Source organism: Topomyia yanbarensis, chromosome 3, assembly GCF_030247195.1.
Source record: "Topomyia yanbarensis strain Yona2022 chromosome 3, ASM3024719v1, whole genome shotgun sequence".
In the NCBI taxonomy this organism is placed as follows: domain Eukaryota; kingdom Metazoa; phylum Arthropoda; class Insecta; order Diptera; family Culicidae; genus Topomyia; species Topomyia yanbarensis.
In genome coordinates, this window is record NC_080672.1 from 137,648,766 (window position 1) to 137,673,677 (window position 24,912).

Below are 24,912 nucleotides of genomic sequence, written 5' to 3' on the forward strand. Positions count from 1 at the left end.
AATGAGGTAACTAGATCATATTCATGGTAAAAATTATTTTGCGTGTTTCAACAAGTGGTAAAACCTGACTTTTTGTTTTTTGACAAACCTGATTCCTTGAATTTTTGTTAGCTAATGTATTTTAGCAGTAATCTTGGAAGATTTTACCGTGTGGAGGTGCAAAGGATAGCTTAACTCATACTAATTTCTATACAAACTTTAAACGAAATGCGAAAACGCGGTGAGCAATCAATCGCTCCCAAAATCTACAGTTATTTGGGACCATCATAAAATGCTGTGTTGGAAAATGGCATATGGAGCGCCACTCTATTGATGTATTTGTCCATTGCATTAGGCGTTGCTTTAAACCGTGGGTTCTTCTAATCTTTCGATGTTTGATGGTATATGAATACCAAATAGCTGTCTCGTGTAGTTCACATTGATATTATACTCATGGTATTATTTTGTACTGAAAATAATCGTATTTGCACAGCATTGTCGGAACTGTAAGTGAGTGCCTGGTTTATAGTCACAGCGATGAGAAAAGAGCTACACACAATATAGGGAAGATGTACTAGCGTGAGTAAAGCTGGTGTGCGTCATACCTAGATAAACATGTGAAAAGACCGTAAGCGCGAATGAGAGCCTCTCCGTGTTTACTTTCTCTTTCGACTATTATGGCGTCATCATAGAACTTTTCAACATTGTTTCTGTACATTTCGAAAAACTTTGAGTTCGTTTAGCATATTATGCTATGAGTTAAAGAGCATATGAAGACTTTTTTTTCAATAGGTCCAATCTGCAAAAGTCAGCCTCTCTTTGTTTACTTTTTCTTCCGCGAATTACTCGGTCACCTTTCTGATTTCCCTTCAACTCTATGCATAATAAGCTAGTAAAAACCTTGGTCTTTCGAAACATACTGACAAATGTTTAAAAAGGTTTATGGTTTCGCAGTATTAAGCGAAAAAAGAAGGCTCTCATTTGCAGATTGGACCTAATGAAAAAAAAAGTTTTCATATATAATAGCGGCCGAGTTTTTGACGGAAGAAAAAGTAAACAAAGATTCTTTTGCCCTTAGTCCCATTTCACATGTTTGGCTAGAGATACCATATTTTTGGTCTTGTACTGGTGTCACACTATATATTTGCCACCGATCGATAATACCGTGTTGCTTCGAAATACGCACCGTTTAGCATGCGGTGTAGCCAGTAATGTGTGGTCTCCCATAATATTATGGTTAAAAAATACGACCCATTTCTTGCTTCGATTCTGCTCGGGTTTGATTGAGCTGGCTCTAACCATCGATACTTTACGTATTATTTTCCAATGAACTACAGCAACTCGCAGGTATGCTATACAACAGTTTAATATGCTTTCTCACCAACATACTAATGCAACTCGCGGAGGTCACTAACTGCACGAAAGAACAACATTTTTGCCTGCTTTTTGACATTGATTTTTCGTTTTTGCATGCTTGTTTCGAATTGAGACTGCATAACTTAGATTGTTAACCATGTTTTCGGCGTAGTATTCCCGTTTCGTCTAGAAATTCAACGAGTGTGTCTCGTTTGTGTCCCATTTGAAGCACTGGTGTGTTTATTTTCGAGTTTTGTTTTCCTCCTTTTTTCCACTGTTTGAGACAACAGAAAAATCCTATTCTTCCTACGATCAGAGTGCCACTAAAACGGTCCTAACCCGGGGATACCTATTATTCGCAGGCACTCAACGCAACTCCGCCATCGGCTCACATGAATCAATCCATCAGCAAAAAACACCGCCGAATAGTGTCCTCGCCGGAGAACATCAGCCCCAAAGAGTACAGCGATCATTCGGCGGGGCTGGTGCCTCGTCATCAGAAAACCTCGTCCGATTCGTGGGATAAACGGTCCCAGGAGATCACTCCTCCGGGGACGCCACCTCCACCGTACCCGAGTTCTTCGTATCTCGGCAGTGGTGCTGGTGGTGGCAGCGGACACTTGCATCACGATCACACCACTGCCGGCGATTTGGCAATAGTAGCAAGCAATCTTCTTCACCAGCATTCAGCCCAGGCGGGAACGACGATAATGGCGGCGCAAGCCAACGTCGCCCAGAAGCCGATCATTTCGATGGAAGACGACGAAATCTCCGATCAGGAAAGCTTCATCGAAGAACATGGTCCATTCCGGTCGCTATTGCAGCTGCTGGAACCGGCACATTCGGCGCATTTAGCAGTATTTTTAAACTTTGTACTTTCCAACTCGGATCCTTCGCCGCTGCTCTTCTATCTGATAACGGCTCTGTACAAGGAGGGTAGCATCAAGGATATGCGCAAGTGGGCGTACGAGATCCACTCGACATTTCTGGTACCCGGAGCGGTAAGTTTCATCTTTTATGTATTATGGTATGATATTAGGATGTATAGCATTTCACGGAGATAGCATTGTACAATCATCGGCAATCTAATTCGTTTCATTTTCCCCCATAATAACAGCCTCTTCTGTGGCCTAACGTGGACGAATCGCTTGCTCGCGAGATTGACGACATTCTGCAGAAAGAGAACGACAAAGTGGAAATCCTACGGCGGGTATTCTACAAGAGTCGTAATAAGGCCCGCGACTACATCAATATCCAGTTGCAAGAGTTTCAGGTGAAGCGAACAGCTGGTCTCGGAACGATGTACGGGCCAACTGACCAACAGCTACAGATCGCCAAAGGGGACAAAGTCAAGGAACAGCGGGTGGTGGAAGAAACGTTGCTACCGAAACTACAGCAGTATTTGTAAGTAGATCTATTCATTGGATCGAGTGCATATTTAAATTATCACACTCATTACAGAGAAGAGATCGAGAAGGAATCGCCGAAGGAATGCCCGAAAAAACTGGCACTCTGCTCGGCTTTATCTACTGTGTTACAGCGTTTTTTCGTAACCCGTTCGAATCCCGGTAGCCCGATCGACAAGGTGCACCATTTTGTCAGTCGGGAGAAGAGCTTCAAGAGTCGATTGATGGCGAAGAACCGCAAGCAAGACATTCTCGGGCACAACCTACGGCTTCAGCCGTACTATGAGGTGACGCGATGTAACCACTGCCAGAACATACTCTGGGGTGTCAGCCCTCAAGGATATCACTGTTCAAGTATGTTGAAAGTTTGATTGAAAAGTTGATCGATTGTGATGACGCTTTCTTTTATTTCTACTAATGTGTCCAGATTGTGAACTCAATATCCACCGAGCCTGTGCAAAAGATCTGAACGAATGCTGTCCGGGACCGCCGCTGCTGAAGAACGATAGCAGCAAGATAACGAAGCTGATGGAGAAGATATCGAGCCGGAATCATCATCAAGGTGAGATACATTGTTGATAAGAAGATAATTTTAAAACTCACATATTCTTATCTTCTTTTTTGTAGCTGATAAAACGAAACGGCATGATGATGATGGTGCCGGTGATGATACATTGGGTAGCGGTAAGTACCTAACAAGTCTTTTTATTTTCGATATACGAATATAATGTGTCGAGATTTGGTAATTGTGCAATGTTGGCACGAATACTTATTCGAGTCGAACATATCAGGGAATAAGTGGGGCAAACAGTTGGCACTATACAAAATCTTTGTAGGTACTGCATTTCATTGCAAAACTTGACCTTATATTTCGACAAACTATTTACTTCAGTAAGGTAGGGATTCTTGCTATTTCAGTCGCAATCGACGACAATGAACTGTTAGCTGTTTCCTTACTTGTAAACGAAGACAATCTGTTCGTATTTTTAATGTTTTTATCACTGCGTCAACGAAGCATATTTACTAAAAATCCAGCATACATAACAGATGTGCAGGACCCGCCATTCGAAGTCGTTACTTATTAAACATTTAAATCTTATTCTGCTATTTTACACTAAACCTTTTAAATTGTACCTTTGTGAATTTGGTTGTCATCATTCAAGCTGTTTTCTTCCACTACACTTCCACTACAAGTATGTATATTGAACGATTTAGAGTGAATACATATACTTAAGAAAATGCAAACGAGATAAGGCGTTGGCGTGTGACAACCAAACATTGGATCGACCGAGAATAAAACCCATTTTGTAAAATTAAATCACTTTTTATATGTTTACATGCCTTTCATTGTGTATTTTGTACAGTTGAATAGTCACAAAATTGGATTTCTTCTTGCGTGTGAAAGAAATACTGATCATTTGCATATACTAAGAGTCAACTGATTTCGAGTACAGTAATAACAGAACTCATCTAGTTACGACTGTAGTTCAATGCAGTTCAATGTTGATCATTTGCATTTGCATAGAAAAGGAGAACAGCAAGGGTCCGAGATTGCTACCTTGGGGTATACCTGATAGATTTATGACGTTATGATGATGATGGTCCCACCTCATACCCCCACAAAGGTGTGAGCTGAACGAGTTATCTAGAAGATAATTAATATTTTAAATCTTGACAAGACCAGTTAACAAAAAAAACGGACTGGTTCAATTTACAGACATAGCCTTTCCTTCAAAAGAACGTAACCAGATATATTTCGAATATTCCATCAACAACCAGGGTCCATCAAGAAAATTTCCATTCCGGGAAGATACTTGATAGAATCGGGAATTGAACCCAATAGCTTCCATTTCTGATAATTCTCTGTAAGACTCCTCCCGCCTGACCAAGACATCGGTACTACCACCTGCTAAGGTGAGAAGTGACGAGCCTAGTGGCAGTGCAGAGTCTAATCTAATCATCCACATCAGGCCCCTTTATTGAAAGTTGCGTACCACTAACCCAAGGCAATCCAGGGATATTGCTTTCCGGGAATACCCTGGATTGATCAGGAATTGAACCCGATATCTTGTTTTATCAGAAGAAGTCACCAAGCCCCCCACTCAACGAACCAACTCCGTTATTGCCGCTATGGCAGCAATAACCGAGATTAACTCTATTGTCGAGCAAAGCCAGCAAAGCAACTCCATCATCAAATCAGACCCTGATCACAACAAAAGTCTAAAAGCTTCAATTCAACCCGATGAGCTCTTAGTACTGGTCACCATGTTCGATTTCAAGTTAGTCTCTATCTGCTTATCGCGCGCGTGGCTCAGACTTCTGTAGACATCTCATTATTTTTAAAAACTATAATAAACAATTAACAAAAATCCATCATCATCATAGCGAATATAATAACTTAGTGTGACTAAATGCAAATAATAAAAGAGAAAAAAACAATCTTCGTGGTATTACATAGTTATTCAAATAACTCCAAAATATAAAAATTCAAAAAATCTGTCTACAAAGCAGATTTTACGTGTGAAATACATAGTGTTTTGAACTCCGCTAATGTTGCCGCACGTTTAATATGTCTAGGCATCGAATTGAAAAAACTTATTCCTTTGTACAACAAGGAGTTCTGTGATCTACTAAATAAAAAGTTAGGTGTTCTTGCATCAGACGCGTTTCTAGTGTTGTACCTATGCACATCACTTCCTCTTTCAATTCGATCACACAAATATCGAGGCAGCATTCCATTAATAATTTTAAAAATGAACACCATTGTTAAGTAATAAATTCTTTGCTTCACAGAGAGCCATTGTAATGCGCTTAGCATGAAACTAGAGGAAGTGTATCTGTTACAGTTTAAAATTAATCGTATGATTCTATTTTGAAATCGCTGTAACCTCAATATTTGTGTTTGATTGGCAAGAAACAAAATGGACGAGCAGAAGTCAATATGTGGTGAAACAATAGATTTATATAATAAAATTTTACTACTAATTGTTAAATCATTTTTCAGACGACACAATATACCATACTTTTTAGCAATCTTTTTGATGACATTGTCGATGTGAGACTTAAAGGTTAACTTATCATCAATGATTATTCCAAGATATTTTAATTCACTAACGCGATCAATAGTCTCACCATTTATTTCAACGTTAACGTCAGGCCTAGTATTAGCCGAAGAGATAATCATATATTTAGTTTTAGCAACATTTAACTTTAATTGTTTAAATTTTAACCAACGAGCAAGGGAATGCAAATCCTCGTTCAAATGCGCCACGGCTTCATCTATATCCTTAGCTGCAATGAACAGAACAGTGTCGTCAGCAAACAAATTTAAGTCACAAAATCGTAAAACTCGCCTAATGTCATTTATATACATAATAAATAAAATAGGACCCAAGACACTACCTTGCGGCACTCCAAGAGGATTGTCGAGAGGACTAGATACAAAATCGTTAAAACTAGTTTTCTGAGTTCTATCACATAGATAGTTTTCAAACCACTTATGTACTACCCTCCGATACCAAATCGCTCTAAAGTTTTCAAAAGTAAAGGTCTCGAAATTGTCTCAAAAGCGCGTTTCAGATCCGAAAATACAGCATAAATAGTCTCTTTAACCTCGATTTTCTCTTTCCATTTTGCTAACACTAGATTCAAAGCGGTTTCGCAAGAGTGTCCGGAATTAGCAAATTATTATTATTCAAATAACTCATCAGCTGGCTCTTAACAACAAGTTCTAAAATTTTCTCTAATGTGTGCAACATGTTAATGGGGCGGTACTCTTCGGCTTTATCCGTCCCAGTAACTTTGGGAATAGGAATCACAAGTGACTCCTTCCAAACTGTCGGCACGTGCCCAGTTTGTAGCGATTCATTTACAAGGTCCAGCAGCTCGTGTCCGATGACATGAAAGCAATCCTGTATCACTTTTGCATTGACATTATCGATACCAGCCGATTTTCCCAAAGAAAAACAAATATCTTTCAATTGTTCAAAAGTGATTGGGTGAAATCCATCAAATTTACAGTTAGTATTAATCGGCTGTGTTATTTCCACAGGTTCACTGACCAGCTCAATACTTTGATTGATCAGTTGGACACTGTTAACGAAATAACTGTTCAATTTTTCAGCTATTATTTGTTCAGATTGTTCTTCTATTCCGTTAAAAGTTATGGACTGCGAGGAACTACGTTTAGGTTTAATTAAATTCTTTAGGATTTTCCATAACTCTTTGCTGTTGTTTTGATGTTGATCGATCTTCCTTTGAATATATTCACATTTGGTCTTCTTCAAGGCCCGTGAATAAATATTTCGCGCGTGTGTGTACCCATTCCAAAGACGTTCACTATTAGTTCTGCAAAATTTCTTGTACTTTTTATCCCTTTACGTTTAAGGCGCAAAAGATCTAAAGAGTACCAGCTGTTCGAGTTATTTGAATTAACAAACTTTTGAGAAACTAAACTATTTGTACACTCTTTTAACACGTTAGTTATAACAGCTGCCTTGTTATCCAAATTTCCATTCAATTCCGTAAAATCCATGCTTCTCGAAACCAGTTGAGACATAGCTTGTTTCGAATATCTTTTCCAACACTTGATTTTAACTTTATCCTCTTCACGGTTAGGTTCATTCTCCAGTAAAATTGAAATTGTCTCATGGTCTGAAATTTTACAATCGGCCTCTACATACGAATGAACCCCATCAAAATTGGAATACACGTGATCTATCAATGTTCTACTGTGTCTGGAAATTCTTGTAAACTCACTAACCGTTTGCTTGAAATTGAAAAACTCTGCCAACTGCTTCAACTGATTCGAATTTTGATCATTGAGCCAATCAATATTGAAATCGCCCGAAATTACATTAAGTTTACTTAAGTCAACGAAATTCTCCCACCAGTTTTCTAAAATTTCTAAAAACCGTCGATCGCTTGAACTAGGAGAATGGTATACTACTGCAAAATTTCCCATCTGCATGCCTCTTTCAACTGATATACCCAAGAACCAATTATTATCAACTGCTTCGTTTAACCGAACGTTGAATTTAATCGATTCTTTGGCGTAAATAGCAACTCCACCGGTATGTCTGGAATGAGATAGGCAAAAAGCAACTTTATAACCCGGAATGCTATACTGATCAAATGCATCAGCATCAACAATATGTGTTTCTGATATTAAAACCAACAATGGACTTTGTTTTCTACAAGATGTCGCATTGCGACAAAGTTTGTAGATAACCCAGCTATATTTAAATACAATGTTTCAGACAACCTCTCGTTTGTTAGTTGCTATTCACTTGACAAAACGTTGCTTTTTTTCAATTCTAGCAGTCTCCGATATACTGAACACTGCTTACTAAATGCCGCATGATTTACGTCCAAATTCATTTTACGTTCATTATTCTTTTTAATACAATTAACGCATTTAAAATCCGTTGACGAGCATTCAGATGTTCTATGTGCTCCATTACATCTGGAGCATGTTTCTTTATTCACGCATCCCGTGCTCTTATGACCATATTCTCCGCAGTTGAAGCAGCGCAACACGTTAAAGGCCTCAAAAACAGAACACCTATCCCAACCAATGTTTACCGCACGGGCTGACATCAGGCTGCTATAAGTGTCCTTATCAACTTCAATTATAACATTGTATTTGTTATATTTGAAGCGTGGATTTTGGAAATTGGCAACAACTTTAACATATTCAAACGGAATACCCTCATTCTGACTCTTCAATAAGTCAATGAAGACTTCTTCAGAGTATCGATCACTCATCCCCATTATTTTTATCTTCGGTTTACCGGGTATCGGTATAACAGCATTATACTTTTCACCCAGATTGCTTACAATATTTTCTTTCACCGATTCAATATTATCCCGAGTTGCACACTCCACAATAATCGAGCCATCTTTACCGTTTTTAAAGTTGCTAATTTTGTGCACCTTTGGATCTAATTTATTTTCTAATTCATTGTCGTCACTCGATTGCAACGGCTCGACTGGTTTAATCAGAATGACCGGGCGAGCCTTACGTTTCGTTTGACTTCTAGTTCTAATTTTATTCGTCCCTGTAGCTCCCGACAAAACATTCGCGTAAGTAATTCTACTATTTTTATCAAAAACCTCGTCATTATTTCCATCATCGTCTATTTCAATTAACATCGGTTCATCTTCTTTATTCGTCAAAATTTTTTGTTTTCTACTGGGATTCCCGTCAGTTTCAGAATGAACCTTCGTATTACTAAAATTCCTCTTTCTGTTCATTCCAACTAATTCAATTTCACGCTTAACATTTTCATTAAAACAACTTTTAAAATCTTCCAACTTTTTGGCAACACTGTTTTCCAAGCCAGCCAATTTACTCTCGAGAGAGTTGTTAAAAGACCTGATCAGTTTTTCTATTCCGTTTTCTACTGCGATGTTTATCTGTGCATCGATGTTTTTTCGGGCATCAGTGAGAGATTCAGAAATGGAAGCGAATTGTTCCATTTTCTTATCCAACTCAATGATTATCGAACTGTCATCCTGCACACCAGAAGACTGGGTTGATAAACATTTTGCACATTTGTAGCAAAGACTTGCATTATCAGCCACCCAATTTACCATGGCCTTTGTTAGACCGGAACATTTTTGATGGTATTTATCGCCGCAAAAAAGGCATAGTACAAGACCTTCGGCGAGACTCACCGTGCCCGTACACTTTGCACACAGGCCACTCATTATAGGCAAATTAAACAACAGCTGGAGAAGCGGGACAAAAACAAAAAAAAAATATAACACTGCGTCACCTCGCTGCTGGGAAACTTACAAAGCCAGCCGATGCAGCGAAATGAAATCCGAAAATCACAGAACAATAATAGTCTGTATGACTACACACTATACTTATCTGAATGATATTCCGATTAGCGATTAGCGCCCACAAAGTTTTCAACGAAAAGCAAAGTATTTCTCACAAATTTAAGCGATTGCTTCCTGCACTATGTACACACAAGTTACCATATTCACTTTCACAAGAGCAACCAATGTGATTGACTATTTCCCAGTTCGACAGTTAGGGTACGCCCAACAAGGTATAACTTAAGCCACTTAATGAAGTTAGGTGAGGCTCCCAGTTTCTCTATCTTGGACAGTAGGAGCTAGTGATTGGCGATTTTGAATTTGTAGCACTTGCCGAGAGTAGAGAAAGCGGCTATAAGCTCTATAATTGTTGCTTGCGGGTCTGTGTTGGAATTCCCTCGATTAGTGTAGTGCCGAAGAGCGACTGCTCTCAGCCGTTTAAGTGCTTGAAGTCGTTTAAGTTGATTGGTTTAGGTCTAGTACCCAGTACCGGGAAATTTATTTTAAACAGTTGTGTCAGGGTCGAAACTTTTCTACTTATAAGTTACATCGGTTTCACTATGGAGCGAGGTCGCCCAATCAACAGTTTGAAGTGTGTTGTTAATTCTAGGAAAATCGATTTTTGAGAAGTAGAATCTCAAATCTTCAAGCATCTCATCAAAAACATGTTGAGGACAAGTATGCGCAACGAAGAGAGGGGAATGGTGTGAATCAATTTCATTGAGGGGCTCATTTTTTTTTACAATGGAGAATACATTTACGTACTAGCCCAGTACACGTGCTATTAGTAGATGCCAAGGTACCACACGGGGTGTACTGTGGGTGTGTCGGGCTCTAATGGTGACGCAGCCATTCATACCGACTAAACTCCATTGTGCTCCGCCATTGTTCCCCCCAGGGACTACCTCTCGGTATTACTTTTGGGGGGAATGGCTGTACTTTATGTACTCATTCACTCTCGCTCACGCATTCATACGTCCTGTATGAGGCTCAGAGCTGCAAATTTTCACCAGGTTGTTTTGAACTTGAAGGAAGAACAAATATCAAATCATGCCCTACTATGTTCAATTCGCAGTTATTCGTTCACATCATTCATTCAAACTGCCGAGCTGTTCAATCATTTTCCATTCATTTTCGATTTCATTTACCTTGTGAATATCTCTGTACTGGGATATTGACTAGGTTTTTCAAGCAAAGCTACTCTGAACATACTTCTTGCTGTTCATGTAAGCATGAAAACGCAAAATATGTCAACATTTAACCTAAACTGGCCTCTACAGAGCAGACGACAACTTTGGTTTGTGAATGAAAAAGCATCAATTTGAAATGAAGACGTACGCTTCGGTTATGAAAATCCCGCCAACTTGAAAGTGAATGATTAAGGGAGGCTTTGAATTTGAATCATGGTTGGGTTTGATTGAGCTGAAAGTTGGCATTTGAAAATGAAAATTTGCACCACTGATGAGGCTTACTTTTGTGCTCACCTTTTCGTTCCTTGCGAGGCTGACTTGTGTGCTCGCCTTTTTAATTCCTTGCTAGGCTTACTTTTGTGCTAGCCTCTAACCTACTATGTGAGGCTGACTTGGATGCTCACCCTATCACCTGGTTCACTCTCAATCGTACCACTCTATTACACCCCTGTCGCTCCCCCTGGCATCCCATGTGGGACATTTTCCTTAGGCCACACTTCTGGCATACCATGTGAGGCTGACTTGGATGCTCACCGTTTTCATACCTTGGACTGACTTTTGTGCTCACCTCTAACATACCATGTGAGGCTGACGTTTGTGCTCACCCTTAACATACCGTGTGAGACTGACTTGGATGCTCACCCTTTCGCTCCTCAGCCACGCCACGAGGCATCTATAGCTAAGTCCCAACATACTACGCTACGACCCTCCCATCTTGGCATGAGGCAGTCCACATATACGCCTATACACTCGCTCTTCTGCCTTGCTTCGGGGTGGCTGGGTTTACCCCTTGCGCGGTTGTCAGTCGCTGCGCCAAACCTGCCTCAGCATGAACAGACCATTCACTCACTTTTCTGCGCTCGGCCTTTTTCGCTCCAACTAACCAATCACTAGTTAGTCGTGCCCGTCGTCTGTTGCTCGGTGCGCCAAATTCCCTGTAGCCTACAGGTAAACTGGGTGGTTGCAGTCGAGACTGCGTTTCACTTCTCCACCGATTGACACATCCGCTGAATAAGGGTATCAGGGGTTGTGTCCCAGTCGCAGACGTCAAGCATTGCTCTTCTTTCGACGTCGAAACGAGGACATACGAACAGTATGTGTTCGGCAGTTTCGTCTACACCTGGGCAGGCGGGGACCTCCCCGTGCCCGAACCTGTGGAGGTACCGTCGAAAGCAGCCATGGCCTGACAGGAATTGTGTCAGATGGAAGTGAACTTCCCCATGGGGTCTGCCCACCTAGCTCGATATGTGAGGTATCAGCCGGTGGGTCCACCTGCCTTTCGAGGAGTTATCCCACTCACGCTGCCATCTGGCGACCGTGGTCACCCTGGTGCGTTCGCGGGCTCCTCTATTTCCACGTAGCTCGAAGCACTCCTCATCTTCCCGAATGACCAGCCCGACTGGCATCATGCTCGCTATCACGCAGGATGCATCGTGTGATACCGTGCTGTAGGCAGATATCACTCTGAGGCACATCACGCGGTAGGTGCTCTCCAATTTCCGTAGGTAACTGGTTACCCTCAGTGCTCTTGACCATGACGGGCCGCCGTATCTGAGGATAGATACGGCAACGCCTGCCAGTAGCCTACGTCTACTGGCGCACACCTTTGAGATGTTGGACATCATCCTCGATAGTGCCGCAATAGCAGTCGATGCTCTCTTGCATGTATAGTCGATGTGGCTGCCGAAGGTCAGCTTGTCGTCTATAATGACTCCGAGAGATTTCAGACTTGCGGTTGTTGACGATAACTACCTCCGTCTTATGCAGAGCGAGCTCCAGGCCTCTCGCGCTCATCCATTCCTCCACCGTGTTGATCGCGTGTTCTGCAGTTAGTTTTATCTCAGGGATTGACTCCCCATAGACCTCCAAGGTTACGTCGTCGGCAAAGCTCCCAGGAGGGAACTTCAGTCTCAGAACCCCGTCTTACATGAGGTTCCATAGCACCGGGCCTAGCATCGAGTCCTGCGGGACCCCGCGGTAATCGGAACCCTTTTCTGACCGGCATCGGTCTCGTATAGCAGTACGCGGTTTTGGAAGTAGCTTTCCAGGATCCGGTACAGACCCACCGGTAGGCTAAGCCGGTGTAACAAGAGCGCGATGGCATCCCTGCTTGCGCTGTTGAATGCGTTCTTCACGGGGGCTCATCTGCTTAGTATACATGGCATATATGCTTCTTCATTTATGATCAAAACATTGAACGTGCGATTTTGTCGTAAACATTTGTAGCATGTTAAGTAGAAACATACCGTCTAGTAAAGCTGTGCTAGATCTCGAAATGGATGAGTCGGAAGCCGTCGGCGTAGGCGTTGCCCAAGCAAGTGCTTCTCCATACAAGACCAAGCCGGTTGTAATCTCCAGATAGCAAATGACAAGCTTATGTTATTAATATTCTATATTTAGAAGTGTAGTTCTAGGTTAATAGTTCGTACAACCCCATTGACCTGTCCTATGTAGTTTTTGGTTGGTATTTATTGGATAATAAATATCAGGACAAAGCTAGCGTCGGATTGACACTAGCTCCAAAACAGAGACACAATTAATGTTCCTGAGCAATTCTTTGTGAGGAATATAAAATTTGCGGGAACAACACCAAATGAATAGCCGGTGACCAGGAATCCCGGGAAACACAAAAATCACGGGTATACCGGTGAATACATTCCCGAGATGGAAGCTCTTGATTAAATAATGGTAATAACATTTTATATCATGAAAATATATAATGCAAATCATTCATCGTTATTTCGAAAATATTCTCGCATTTTACTATTTGCCAAGCACACTTGCTTCAATACCCGTCTTGGCTATCTAATTCCAAACATTCTTGATCCAACCAATGTACATAGGGTAAAAACGCGGCTTTGCTCAACAGCTTGGTAGAGGGCTAAGAGTAATTATAGATAATGCATACCTCTTAAGTAGAAATGTCTGGGGAATCGACAGGTATTTAACCCTCCGACACTCGCGCCGTTGTACTTTGTGCGACAGCTTCAGGTACTCTAGCGAAATCTTCTTTCAGCACCAGCGGCTGCTCATTCGGGGAGCCATTCGCGCGAGTGCCGGAGGGTTAAAATGACTGTAAAGTAGGGTAATTTCGGGAGAGATGCCGCACTCTCTATATCTCATATATGGGGTCATTTTTATACGGTAATATGATATTGTGAGTTTGTCTTTCGAAGAATTGTAACTCTAGAGATGTAAAATAATCCTTTTTAATTACTCACGAAAATTTTATTAATGATTTTGTGCGTTCAGTTGCATCACGGAGTGCCGAAAATTTTTCAGCGCCACATTAAAATTTCGTTTTTTTAAATTGTTCGATTTTTTTAGTAAATCATGTATCGGTTGAATAGCTGGGACCTTTTAGAAGGCATTCTAATCATGAGCACGATCATCCATAATTTCAGAGGAAAATGGCGTCGTGCGGCATCTCTCCCCTACAATTGGGAGAGATGCCGCATCAAAATTGCGGGTGAGATGCCGCACTCAATGGAAGAGGATGCATAGCTAAAATGTATTGTTTTCACCTCGGACTGTCATTAAATGGTCATTTGCGTCAGGTATATGTTCTTAATAAGGTATATCTACAAACTAAAGGACCTAACACAGTGACATATAGGATTATGAGTCTATTTATCTATATATTTAAACAGGCGATATGTATCTAAGTATTAGTTACTTCGGTTTATTCTTTAAAGTTTCAGGCACTAATTTTCGTGAACGCATTGATTTGTAGTGATGTCAATATTGAGGTAAAAGCGAAAATTTTAGCGAATTGATGCTTTTTCAAAATGAATCTTTCGAGAATAAACCTAAGTTGTATAAATTCATTGGAAGAAACAGCCAAACAGTGCTTTTAAGGAACTGCTACTAACACATAGATATGTATATCGTACAAGCATATAGATAAATAGTGCCCTGCATTAAGTTACTCCAACTTAACCGTTACACAAGGTTGAGAAAGAAAAATATTTTTAAAATACTGAATAAAAAAATGATTCTGGAAATGGAAGTACCCCCTTAAGAAAAGTGAAGGTGCTAGCCGATTTATAGGTGCTATCAAACTTCATGAAACTCAGCTGAAGACACTGAATCACAAAAACATCAATGAGAGCCAAAAAATACTTTTGTTCACCATTTTTCAGTTTGTGACTACGGTGCAACGTCTCACCCGCACATACGGCATCTCTCCCGCAATGACCTTTTTTTTTGTAAAATGTTCATGTAAATTTGGTGATTTTTTTTTTCATTGCAAAAACCATTTCACAGTATTTTAGAAACTTGTCGCAATTGGTAAAAATGATTTCATCAATTATTGAATGGTTTACTTTGATGCGGGATCGATTTTTAAAAATGTGCGGCATCTCTCCCCAAATTACCCTACACTATCATGCTCGTTTCGCCCCAATTCCTCTTTTTGTTTGTGTTTATTTTTATTACTGGCTGTACAAATTGGCAGAAATCTGAATGCGGGCTACCTTAGTTAGTGTTTCTTATTCAAAAAATTCTGTTGAACATAGTAGCATAAAAGGCATAAAATTCTCCCAAAATGTTGAGTTTTTAGTTTAACTTTGCTCAACATCTCGGGGGAAGGCTTAATGTGGCTGATCGGAAGTATTGTTACTTATGCAAAATAGTCCAAGGAATCGATTGTAGATAGATAGAATGACCACGCGAAACTTGTTAATCTGTTTTACCCCGAGGCTTCTTAAAGCTCTAAAGCGAAATCAAATAAAATGGTAATGGTAATATATTTCGAAGAGAGTCTGCATGCGGTTGATCAATAATTGTTCGCTTGTGCTTAAAGGTCTAGAAAATCGACTTCAAACAGTCAGAATATCCCCACGAAATGTGTGAACCCGTTTTACCCCTATTCTTCCTGGCTGTACGAAAGTTAGTGATTTTTATACTAAAAAGTCCGAAGAATCAATTGAAGGTAGCCCGAATGACCGCACAAACGTGTATACCCGTTTTATCCCGATTCTTCCCACTACTCAAGCTTGGCTCTACATTTCAGAAAAAAAAGGATGAGTGCGGCAGATTATAAGTAGTATTTTTATGTAAAAAATCGAATTAAATATAGTTAGAGTGGCCGCATTATATGGGAATAACTTCAATTCTTCTAATTTAAGTGAGAAATTAAATCTTCCTCCAGATTTCAGACAGAGGCTGAATGCTATTGATCAAATCAATTGATTCTCGCATAAAAAAATCCAGTAAATCGATTGAAGATTGAAGTTGCAATGGCTGCACGAAATTTCTATTATTCAATTCGTTTATTTGATAAGGCACGTTTGCGTTAGCTTAAAGGTGCCATTTTTTTTTCTTTGTTTTACATTTCAATATTATTTTGTTTTTATATAATGAAACTAAAAATAAATTACAACTTATTTATACAGATACAAGAGGGGCTAATATAATATTCGTAAAATTAGGGGGGTGGGTCACTTTGTGTGTTCTTTGTATAGTAATGCACTTTAGGATTTTTAGAAGAGAGATTGTTACTGCAATTAATTATTAACTAAGCGGTACATTTTACTAGTATAAACTAGAAATAACTAGGGGAGCGGTACAAGTTAAGATTAGGTTGGATTAATTAGGGCTATTTTTAAGTAGTAGTACTATTGGGCATTTCTTAACTAGATCAAATATTGATCAACTAAAACTAGAAGATAGGAGGCACATAAGTTTTGGGAAGATATTCAAGCGGGAAGAGGGAGGGTGAAGTCCTACATCTGTGTATCAGAGACAGTGGATGGAGGGTTGAGAAGGCTTACAGGGGGGGGGGTTAATAAACTTTCAATTTCCGACATCAGGAATCAACGGCTAGGATTACAGATTCGGACGGATGCATCATGTACTGGGTCGCCGGGCGGTCTTCCTCGAGCCGGCAGAGGTTCCTCCAGACGATTTCGTAGTACGGCTCAGATCGGCAACACACCGCGTTGCGCGTGTGATGTTGTGCTGTAGGTCTCGTGTTGTTGGGTCATTTGACAGAGATGCTATGTGTCGTCGTAGAGTCGCATCAAACCGTCGTTGAGGAACGGTAGGCGAAAGAGGGCACTTCTGAGAATGATATGAAAATAATAGGGACAGTGAGATCTGAATATTGATGGTTTTTGGGAAGGTGTATACGAGGGACATATAGAGAAGATCGCTGCTTGCCAGTACATCTCGAATCGGGACAATGGATGATCTTTCTATCCGCGAACCCAACACGTCGGAGATGAGCGTCCAGCGTGTAGTGATTGGACATGAGCCGAGACATCACGCGTATGAAATCCCAACCTACATGCATTCCCTTGAACCAATGTTTCATTGATACCTTACGGATTATCGAATGTAGCCATCCTCCCAGTTCACCATTGCTCCATGAAGTTTGCCAACTTTCGATGAGTAATATTGAAAAATTCGCTGAAGCAAATTGGTCTTTCTTATATGTCACCCACCTTGTAAAGCACCCGCCTTAGCTAAAGAGTCCGCTTCTTCATTACCTGGAATGGAGCTATGCGAGGGAACCCAAACTAAAGTAATCTTGCACGATCTTACAGACAAAGCATGCAGGCGCTCGTAGATTTCTCCCAGAAAATATGGAATGTGCTTTCATTGATTTCATTGAACGGAGAGCCTCGATTGAGCTGAGGCTATCCGAGACGACAAAGTAATGATCGGTGGGCAAAGTATCAATGATCCCAAGGGTATACTGAATGGAAGCAAGTTCTGCGACGGAAACTGAAGCAGGATCATCGAGTTTGAATGGGGCGGTGAGGTTTTGATTGAATATACCGAAGCCAGTGGAGCCGTCGCGGCTTGACCCGTCGGTTTAAAACGTCTTGCTGCAGTCGACTTCTCGAAATTTACTATGAAAGATGCTTGGGATCACTTGCGTCTTTCATAGATGTGTCGAAGAATACAGTTGAATCAGCATGAAGAAGATTGACACGGTTGGGAGAATATGAAGAAGGATTGATATTTTGTGCCATTTAATTGAAGTACAAAAACATAAATCGGGTTTGAGAATTGAGCTCGACAAGCCTTTCGAAGTTTGCAAGTAATAACGGGCTCAAGATATCGCATCGGATGATCGATATGAGAGGTCCCAAGATCAATTTTTCAGCGAAAGAACGCCCGCCAGCACTTCTAGACTCATCGTATGTGTCGAATGCATGCAACCCAAAGCAATACGCAAACACCAATATTTGATACGCTCTAGTTTGATGAAATGTATGTTCGCAGCGGAGCGGGAACAGAAACTCCCGTACTCCATCACCGACAATATCGTTGTTTGGTACAGCCTGATCAGGTCTCCTGGGTGGGCACCCCACCATATCCCGGTTATTTAACGGAGAAAGTTGATCCTTTGTTGACACTTCTGTTTCAGATACCTAATGTGACATCCCCAGGTTCCTTTGGAATCGAACCAGACCCCGAGATGTTTGAATGTTGAAACCTGAGCAATAGTTTGACCCATTAATTGAAGCTGTAGTTGCGCTGGTTCACGCTTCCTTGAAAATACGACTAGCTCAGTTTTCTCCGTGGAGAACTCGATACCCAGCTGGAGGGCCCAAGCAGACAAATTGTCCAAGGTATCTTGCAATGGTCCTCGTAGATCGACGGTTTGGGACCAGTAACAGAGGTCACATCGTCATATGAAAGCTGCCTTAGCGTGCAGGAACTGACAAGACATTCGTCAATGTCATTGTCATGTCATTGAGTCGGCGAAAGACAGCTTTTCAGAAAGAATTTTGACAGAAACTGAGTCAACAGCCCCTTTTATATCTAGGAAAAATGATGCCATCTGCTCTTTGTAGGCATAAGCCATTTTATTTTTTGTTGAGAGCAACGCAAGACAATCGTTCGTCCCTTTGCCTTTGCGGAAACTAAATTGTGTATCTGACAGTAAGCCATTTGCTTCGACCCAATTGTCGAGGCAAAACAACATCATTTTCTCGAACAACTTTCGGATACAGGGCAGCATTGCAATCGGTCGATACGAGTTGTGGTAGGAGGCTGGTTTTGCTGGTTTTTGGATGGCGATGACCTTCACTTGCCTCCAGTCATGAGGGACAATGTTACCCTAAATTCAACAAGCGAGTTTGGCAGATTCATAAACAAGTTAGATTTGATTCTGTCTGGCCTTGGGGCTTTATTGTAACATGACAAGAGAGTAAGTGAGAACTCCACCATCGAAAACAGTGTTTCGTTCGCGTTATCGTGAGGGGACGCGGCGCGGTCTTCTGTTCCGTGCGGAATCCGGACAAACCTTCTTGGCAAAATAGAATATCCAACGGTTTGAATATTCCATGCTCTCATGCACTGTTTCGGTTACGTAAACGCCGGGCCGAGCCCCAAAGAGTGCTGATCGATGTTTGTCTTGTTAGCCCGTCACCGAACTCGCACCAGTAGCTACGTTTTTTGGCTTTCATCAAACTCCTCATGCGCGTTTCGGCCATCGCGTACTGTCGGTAGCTAGCTGGCAACCCGGTGTCTCAGAAGGTCTTATACGCGGCGGCTTTCTCAGCGTACACGTCTGAGCACTCTTTGTCCCACCATAGATTGGGAGGACGCCCGTGAGAGTTAGCGCCTGGTGAGCGTTTAGTCTGAGCTTGAATCGCAGTATTGAGAATCAAGCCAGCCATGAACCCTTACTCTTCCAATCAATATTTCGTGTACCCTGAACCGTTAGCAATATTAAATACGATTGGCAGGTGGTCGCTGCCGTGGGGATTAGAGATTACCTTCCACATGCAATCTAACCGCAGCGATGTCGAGCAGAGGGACAGGTCTAAGGCGCTCGGACGCGCTGGAGGGGCCAGAATCCGTGTCATTTCAGCCGAGTTCAAAATGGTCATATTGAAGTTATCGCAAAGCTCATGGATTGAGGTAGATCGGTATCGTCATGAAGACAACCCCATGTCGTACCGTGGGAATTAAAATCACCTAAAACTAGCCTCGGTGCGGGGAGAAGTTCTGTAATATCGCAAAGCCGTCAGTGGCTAACTAAGGCTCTAGGAGGGATGTAGGTGGGAGCAAGGAAAAGGTCTTTGCCTTTAATTCTGGTTTGGTAAGCGACAACTTCAATGGCTGGTGTCGAGGGGAGGTCGATTCGATTGAAAGATTTGCACTTTTTGATCCCCGAAAGTCCTCCTCCGTAAGAGTCTTCTCGATCCAAGCGAATAATATGAAAATCGTGGAAGCGTAGGTCTATTTCTGAAGTAAGCCATGTCTCGCATAGTGCAAAAGCATCGCATTTCAAGTTATTTAGTAAGATTTTAAAGGAATCGATTTTCGGGATAATGCTTCTTCTATTCCACTGTAGAACAGTGGTTGAATCCGTGACCTCGTTCGATGAATTAGCCATCGAAGGATACAATCGCTGAAACGAGGAACCATTTCGTAGTGAACTGCATCAAAATGTTTTTACTGCGGGGAGAAAGCTTGTCAAGATGCTCTTATGAGGGTCAAGAAAAATACTTTTCTGAGCTCAGATTACTGAGACCGGAAGCGACTTGCTTCGGTGTTGCACCAGTACTTCCTTGAGTAGTTATTTTAGGGGGCGTGAAGAGACACTTTCTTGCCTTTACGACGAAGCTTGGGAGAGGAAATGTTCCTCCATTATCTATTGTTTCTAGGCACAGCAGAAGATGTTCCCTCCTGGGGTTCATCACATTCGCCTTCGTCAGTAGACAAGTTGGTATAGATGTTCGTAGAGACAGGTGGCGTAGCTATCTTAAGCATTTCTGCAAAAGATCGCTTAGAGTGTCCCTGAAGGGAACGCTTAAAATTCTCCTCGCGCTGTTTGTACGTGGGACATGAAGGAAGATCATGTCGGTTTCCCCCACAGTAGATACACTTTTCGACATCTCTACCACAGGAATAATCCGCATGATTCCCACCGCATTTCCCACAACGGGCTTTATTGCTGTGTATCTCAATTGTTTGCAATTAGTACAGTTCATGACCCGCGGCACAAAGAGGCGAACAGGTAGACGAACCTTGTCAAAGAGGAGGTAGTTGGGTAGAGCAGTACCGGCGAAGGTAACCCGATAAGAGTTTTAGTTGACGTATATTTTCTTCCCGTCAGCTGCGACTGATGCTGAATGCAAACGTTTGCACTGCTGTATCTTCACTGGCTCAAGCATGTCTTTGAAACAGCCTGTCCCATATTTCAGCAGGTCCTCGCAACTCAGACTCGAATCGGAAATGACCCCACAGACTTCAACCCTGTTAGCTGGAATATACACTCTGTACTCCTCCGTAAAAGGTCCGTAGCCAGTAATATCATTTGCCTGATTTCAACTGTTTACAACCACGCGAAGCTTATGAGGGAAATTTTCTATAATTCTGTCACGGCCGAATACCGATCCGTCAGAACTCGAGAAATCTGCAACAGATTCAAATACTTTTTGTCTTTGGTCGGGAAGAAGATCACGAAGGGCCCAGGAGCCGAGCTTGGATATACTTTGAGCCGGGGAGCCGATTTTGTTTCGATGTTTTCGTCGCGTCAAGCCAGAAACAGAAAAAAATGAAAATTAAACTCACCATCTTTGAATGTACATTTGTTTACGCTTCAATATTTCAAGCAGCTTTAACATCTATCCAGCTTACCCATTCTGAACGACACTCGAGTGAAAATGTACTAGTTATTCCGGATCACTCAGCCTCATTTCTTTGTTCTGACAAAACGCAACATTAATGGCTCTATCAATAATCTACCCTATCAATGATGAATACAGTTGCCTCTAGCTCTTTGCCGACAATAAAAGCTGCAAAACAACTGTTGGTTGTGCCACTAGCAGATAAACATACACTGATGACGTCAAATAAAATTGCCTCGGAATGAATGTTTTCAACGATCGCCTACGTGGAAGGTTTCTGATTAATAAAAGTAGGTATCATGTTTACCTTTTACCAACACATGAATGGTTTCAGAAATATAAGTTCAGAAATATAAATTGGAAGGCTATTGGGGTTATTTCGGAAATGTAAACTCTACAAAGTCCAAAACGTATCCTAAAATGTACTGTGATATGAACACATTTTGAACTGCTTCCTGTCGCATGAGGTTTGACAGCTTGAAGAAAAATAACTCACAGGAAAAAAGACAATACTCTTGGTTGTTAGACCGCAAAAACGGTAAACTCAATCTGCGCTATCAACAAACTTAACCTATTGCTCATGCTTACGTCAGCTTTACCGGTCACTATTTAGTATGCGTCAACTGGATGCTGCACTAAGCACATGTGCTGTTCCGCATCACGCATGGAAGCAGTAAAAAAACGTGCTGCACTTGGATGCTGTGTGAACTAATAAAAACTAATACTTCCAGCCGAAATGCATCGTTTCACGCGCCAGTCATTGCCAGCAAAACCTTGACCTTCTGCCAATTTCTTAATGGGATACATTTGTTGTTTAGAGGTGCTATATAGTGACTTTATTTTTCGAATTTTCGATTCTGACACACATCAAGTGGTTCGGCCAGGGAAGGGCGCAGGGCATATTCTGTTCAATTCGCGTACCTATGCAGTACAATGACAGGATGTGTGACACAAATCGTGGCCCTTGCGGTTTCCTTTCTGCTCGTATTTGGTTTTTGAAATAAGAAACAGAGAACTGATCAAACGTTCGAGGCTTACGTCATATCCTAGCATATATAGTCTGTAGAAATTCTCAAGCTCGTTCACACGGAAAAGAGGGTGTATCATCTTAGTCATGTACAAGAACGCGAGAATCGGCGCGTGTTTACCGTAACCCGTGACATGAGCAGCGTTTAGCTGTCGCATTCAAATATCATCCGTTTGCGGTGACGCCAGGCACTCGATTTTCAACTATTTGTTTTCATTGGTACTCGTGGAAATTATTTCAATGGTTAAAATTGTTCTACCACAGAGCTATAAGGGACCTGCCGTAGTTGTCTACTTTCAGACTGAAAGGTAATCTATTTGTATTAGTGCTGCGAGATTTCCTATTGTAATTTGTCTGTTCTCTGACATACATTTTGCGCGAATCACCCGTCGCAACGATGCGTTTTTTGAATCCATATGATATGCATTGAGTCGAGCAAGTGGATCACTCACACAAACAGCATCATATGGAGAGCAAAGTTGATGAAAGTGTGTCCTCTGAAACTGTGTGGGAATTTAAAACCTATTGGAACAAGCACCTTTATTTGTATTGTTGAAACATTGACCATTCTGCAACATAAAGTGACCAATATACTGCCCAAGAAAAAAACGAATTTTTGAAGACTCAATGGGCTCACCCATGAGTCGATTCCTAGTCCCACGAGGAGTATCTGCTCCAAATTTGAAAAAAATCGGACGTCTAGTTACAGGACCATCGTGCTTGAAATTTCTATATAAATTTTCGACAATCTTCTTGGGGGAAAACCCATTAGCTCTCATTTTCAATGTTAGTTAACACTGCATGCATCAAATTTACATTAGAATTGTTCAATTTTTTCGAAGACTGAAAGTCAATTCAGCTTTATTAGGGGTTATCGAATAGTGCGACCGCCGCCAACTTGGAACGCCTCAGTGATCAAATTAATATGATAGCACGTACGAGTTTATAAAGCTCTTCTCAAGTACGGTTATACCAACGCCCATTCCCACGCGAACATAAAACGGTCACGTCCGAAAGCCTCTACCTTCGGTCCTAGCAGCCTAGGTCCATGGCTTTAAATCTCAGGGCACCAAAACTAGATACTCCAGTGATCCTTCTTGATCTGAACCGTTCACTCAAATTCGGGGCTCACGCAAACATTCAACGCGAATATTTAAGCAGTGACACGGGTATACAAACGAATTTATGCACGCCAAGTTACATAAATGTGACACACATACCCACGTAATCAAACTCGTTAACATACAAACGCTCGAGTCCTACGCGATAAAACAGCTCTGGTCACAAACATGAGCATACAATTGCGGTCATTCAAACAAATGCCATCTGGCAAACAAAAAGCCCTTGTGATCAAGTGAAACTTTTTCAACCTACAATAAACGTGGTTTCAAGTGCGATTATAGAAACGCGCGTTCCAACGCGATCATAAATCGGTAACATTTGGAAGCCTCTAACCTTGGTCCTAGCAGGCTAGACCCATGCTTTTAGTTCAAACATCTCAGCCATACACTCAAAATTAAACATCAGATCATTAAACCAATTTATACACACGAAGTTACACACTAGCAAACACAAAATACTATCAATCATACTTACATAAATATAATCGCTTGAATCCTTCGCGATCATCCTCGCACACCTAGGCTCGCAATCTCACAAACAGGAAAACACCTCGGCGATAAAGTGAACCTTTTAGTCTAAATGCGGTCTCAAGCGCGAACCTACAAACACCCGAGTTTATGCGATCATTCATCGGTCACGCCGGGAAGTCCGTTCGATCCTAGCAGCCTAGGCACAGGCCTTCAGCTGGCTCAATCTAACGAAAACAAATGTCGCTCATATACACTAGACAAAATGTTCCATGGGGACGTGACTGGAAAGTCTAGTGACAAGCGTTCACTGATAATTAGGTATCAGATTCACTGTAGGCGCGATCGTTCAAGAACACATGCGAATGTGCGAATGGCCAAACGGTTACAAAAATTGTATTTATACACGTAACATACAAACAGCCACGCGATCGAACGCGTTAACATGCAAATGCTCGGTCATTTCGTGATGATACATGAAAGCGAACATGCAATCGCGCTCATTCATGCACAAATGTGCTCAAGATTTCGCAGCATAGATACCCCCGATGATTTAGCGAACGCTAAAGTACTTATAATCAGTTCAATGCGGTCTCAAGTGCGAATAAACGCTCGTTCCCACGTGATCGTAAAGCTGCTGCGCCCGCACATCTGCACCGTACACTCAGCATCTCAATTTTTTTTGTTGGAGACGAACCACCGCGACCAGCATTTAGATCCATTGTGGTACAGTATCACCATTAGAATGACGGTCCGCTGCAATTGGCCATAAGCAGTGTTTTCCTTCCTCAACAATAACCACAACTGTTTAACCGTTACGTGTCCGACGGGTATCCGGGTACCTTTTTAGGTTTCAGATAATAAAATTCCAATGATTTATGAATAGCTGAAAATTGAAATTTTGTGACATTTTAGATCTTAGTAATTTTGTTGATATAGTAA

General features: G+C 41.5%; 1 protein-coding gene across 4 annotated transcripts in view; it reads left to right on the plus strand.

The window, feature by feature from the left end:
- The window catches only part of LOC131694190 (rho guanine nucleotide exchange factor 11), a 387,472-nt gene that overhangs the window by 203,024 nt on the left and 159,536 nt on the right, over window positions 1-24,912 (plus strand). For all 4 annotated transcript variants that reach the window (XM_058982676.1, XM_058982678.1, XM_058982679.1 and 1 more), the window contains 5 exons: window positions 1,698-2,336; window positions 2,453-2,739; window positions 2,797-3,095; window positions 3,169-3,303; window positions 3,369-3,425. In XM_058982676.1, coding sequence (XP_058838659.1) covers window positions 1,698-2,336; window positions 2,453-2,739; window positions 2,797-3,095; window positions 3,169-3,303; window positions 3,369-3,425 — 1,417 coding nt within the window. The remainder of the gene's footprint in view (window positions 1-1,697; window positions 2,337-2,452; window positions 2,740-2,796; window positions 3,096-3,168; window positions 3,304-3,368; window positions 3,426-24,912) is intronic.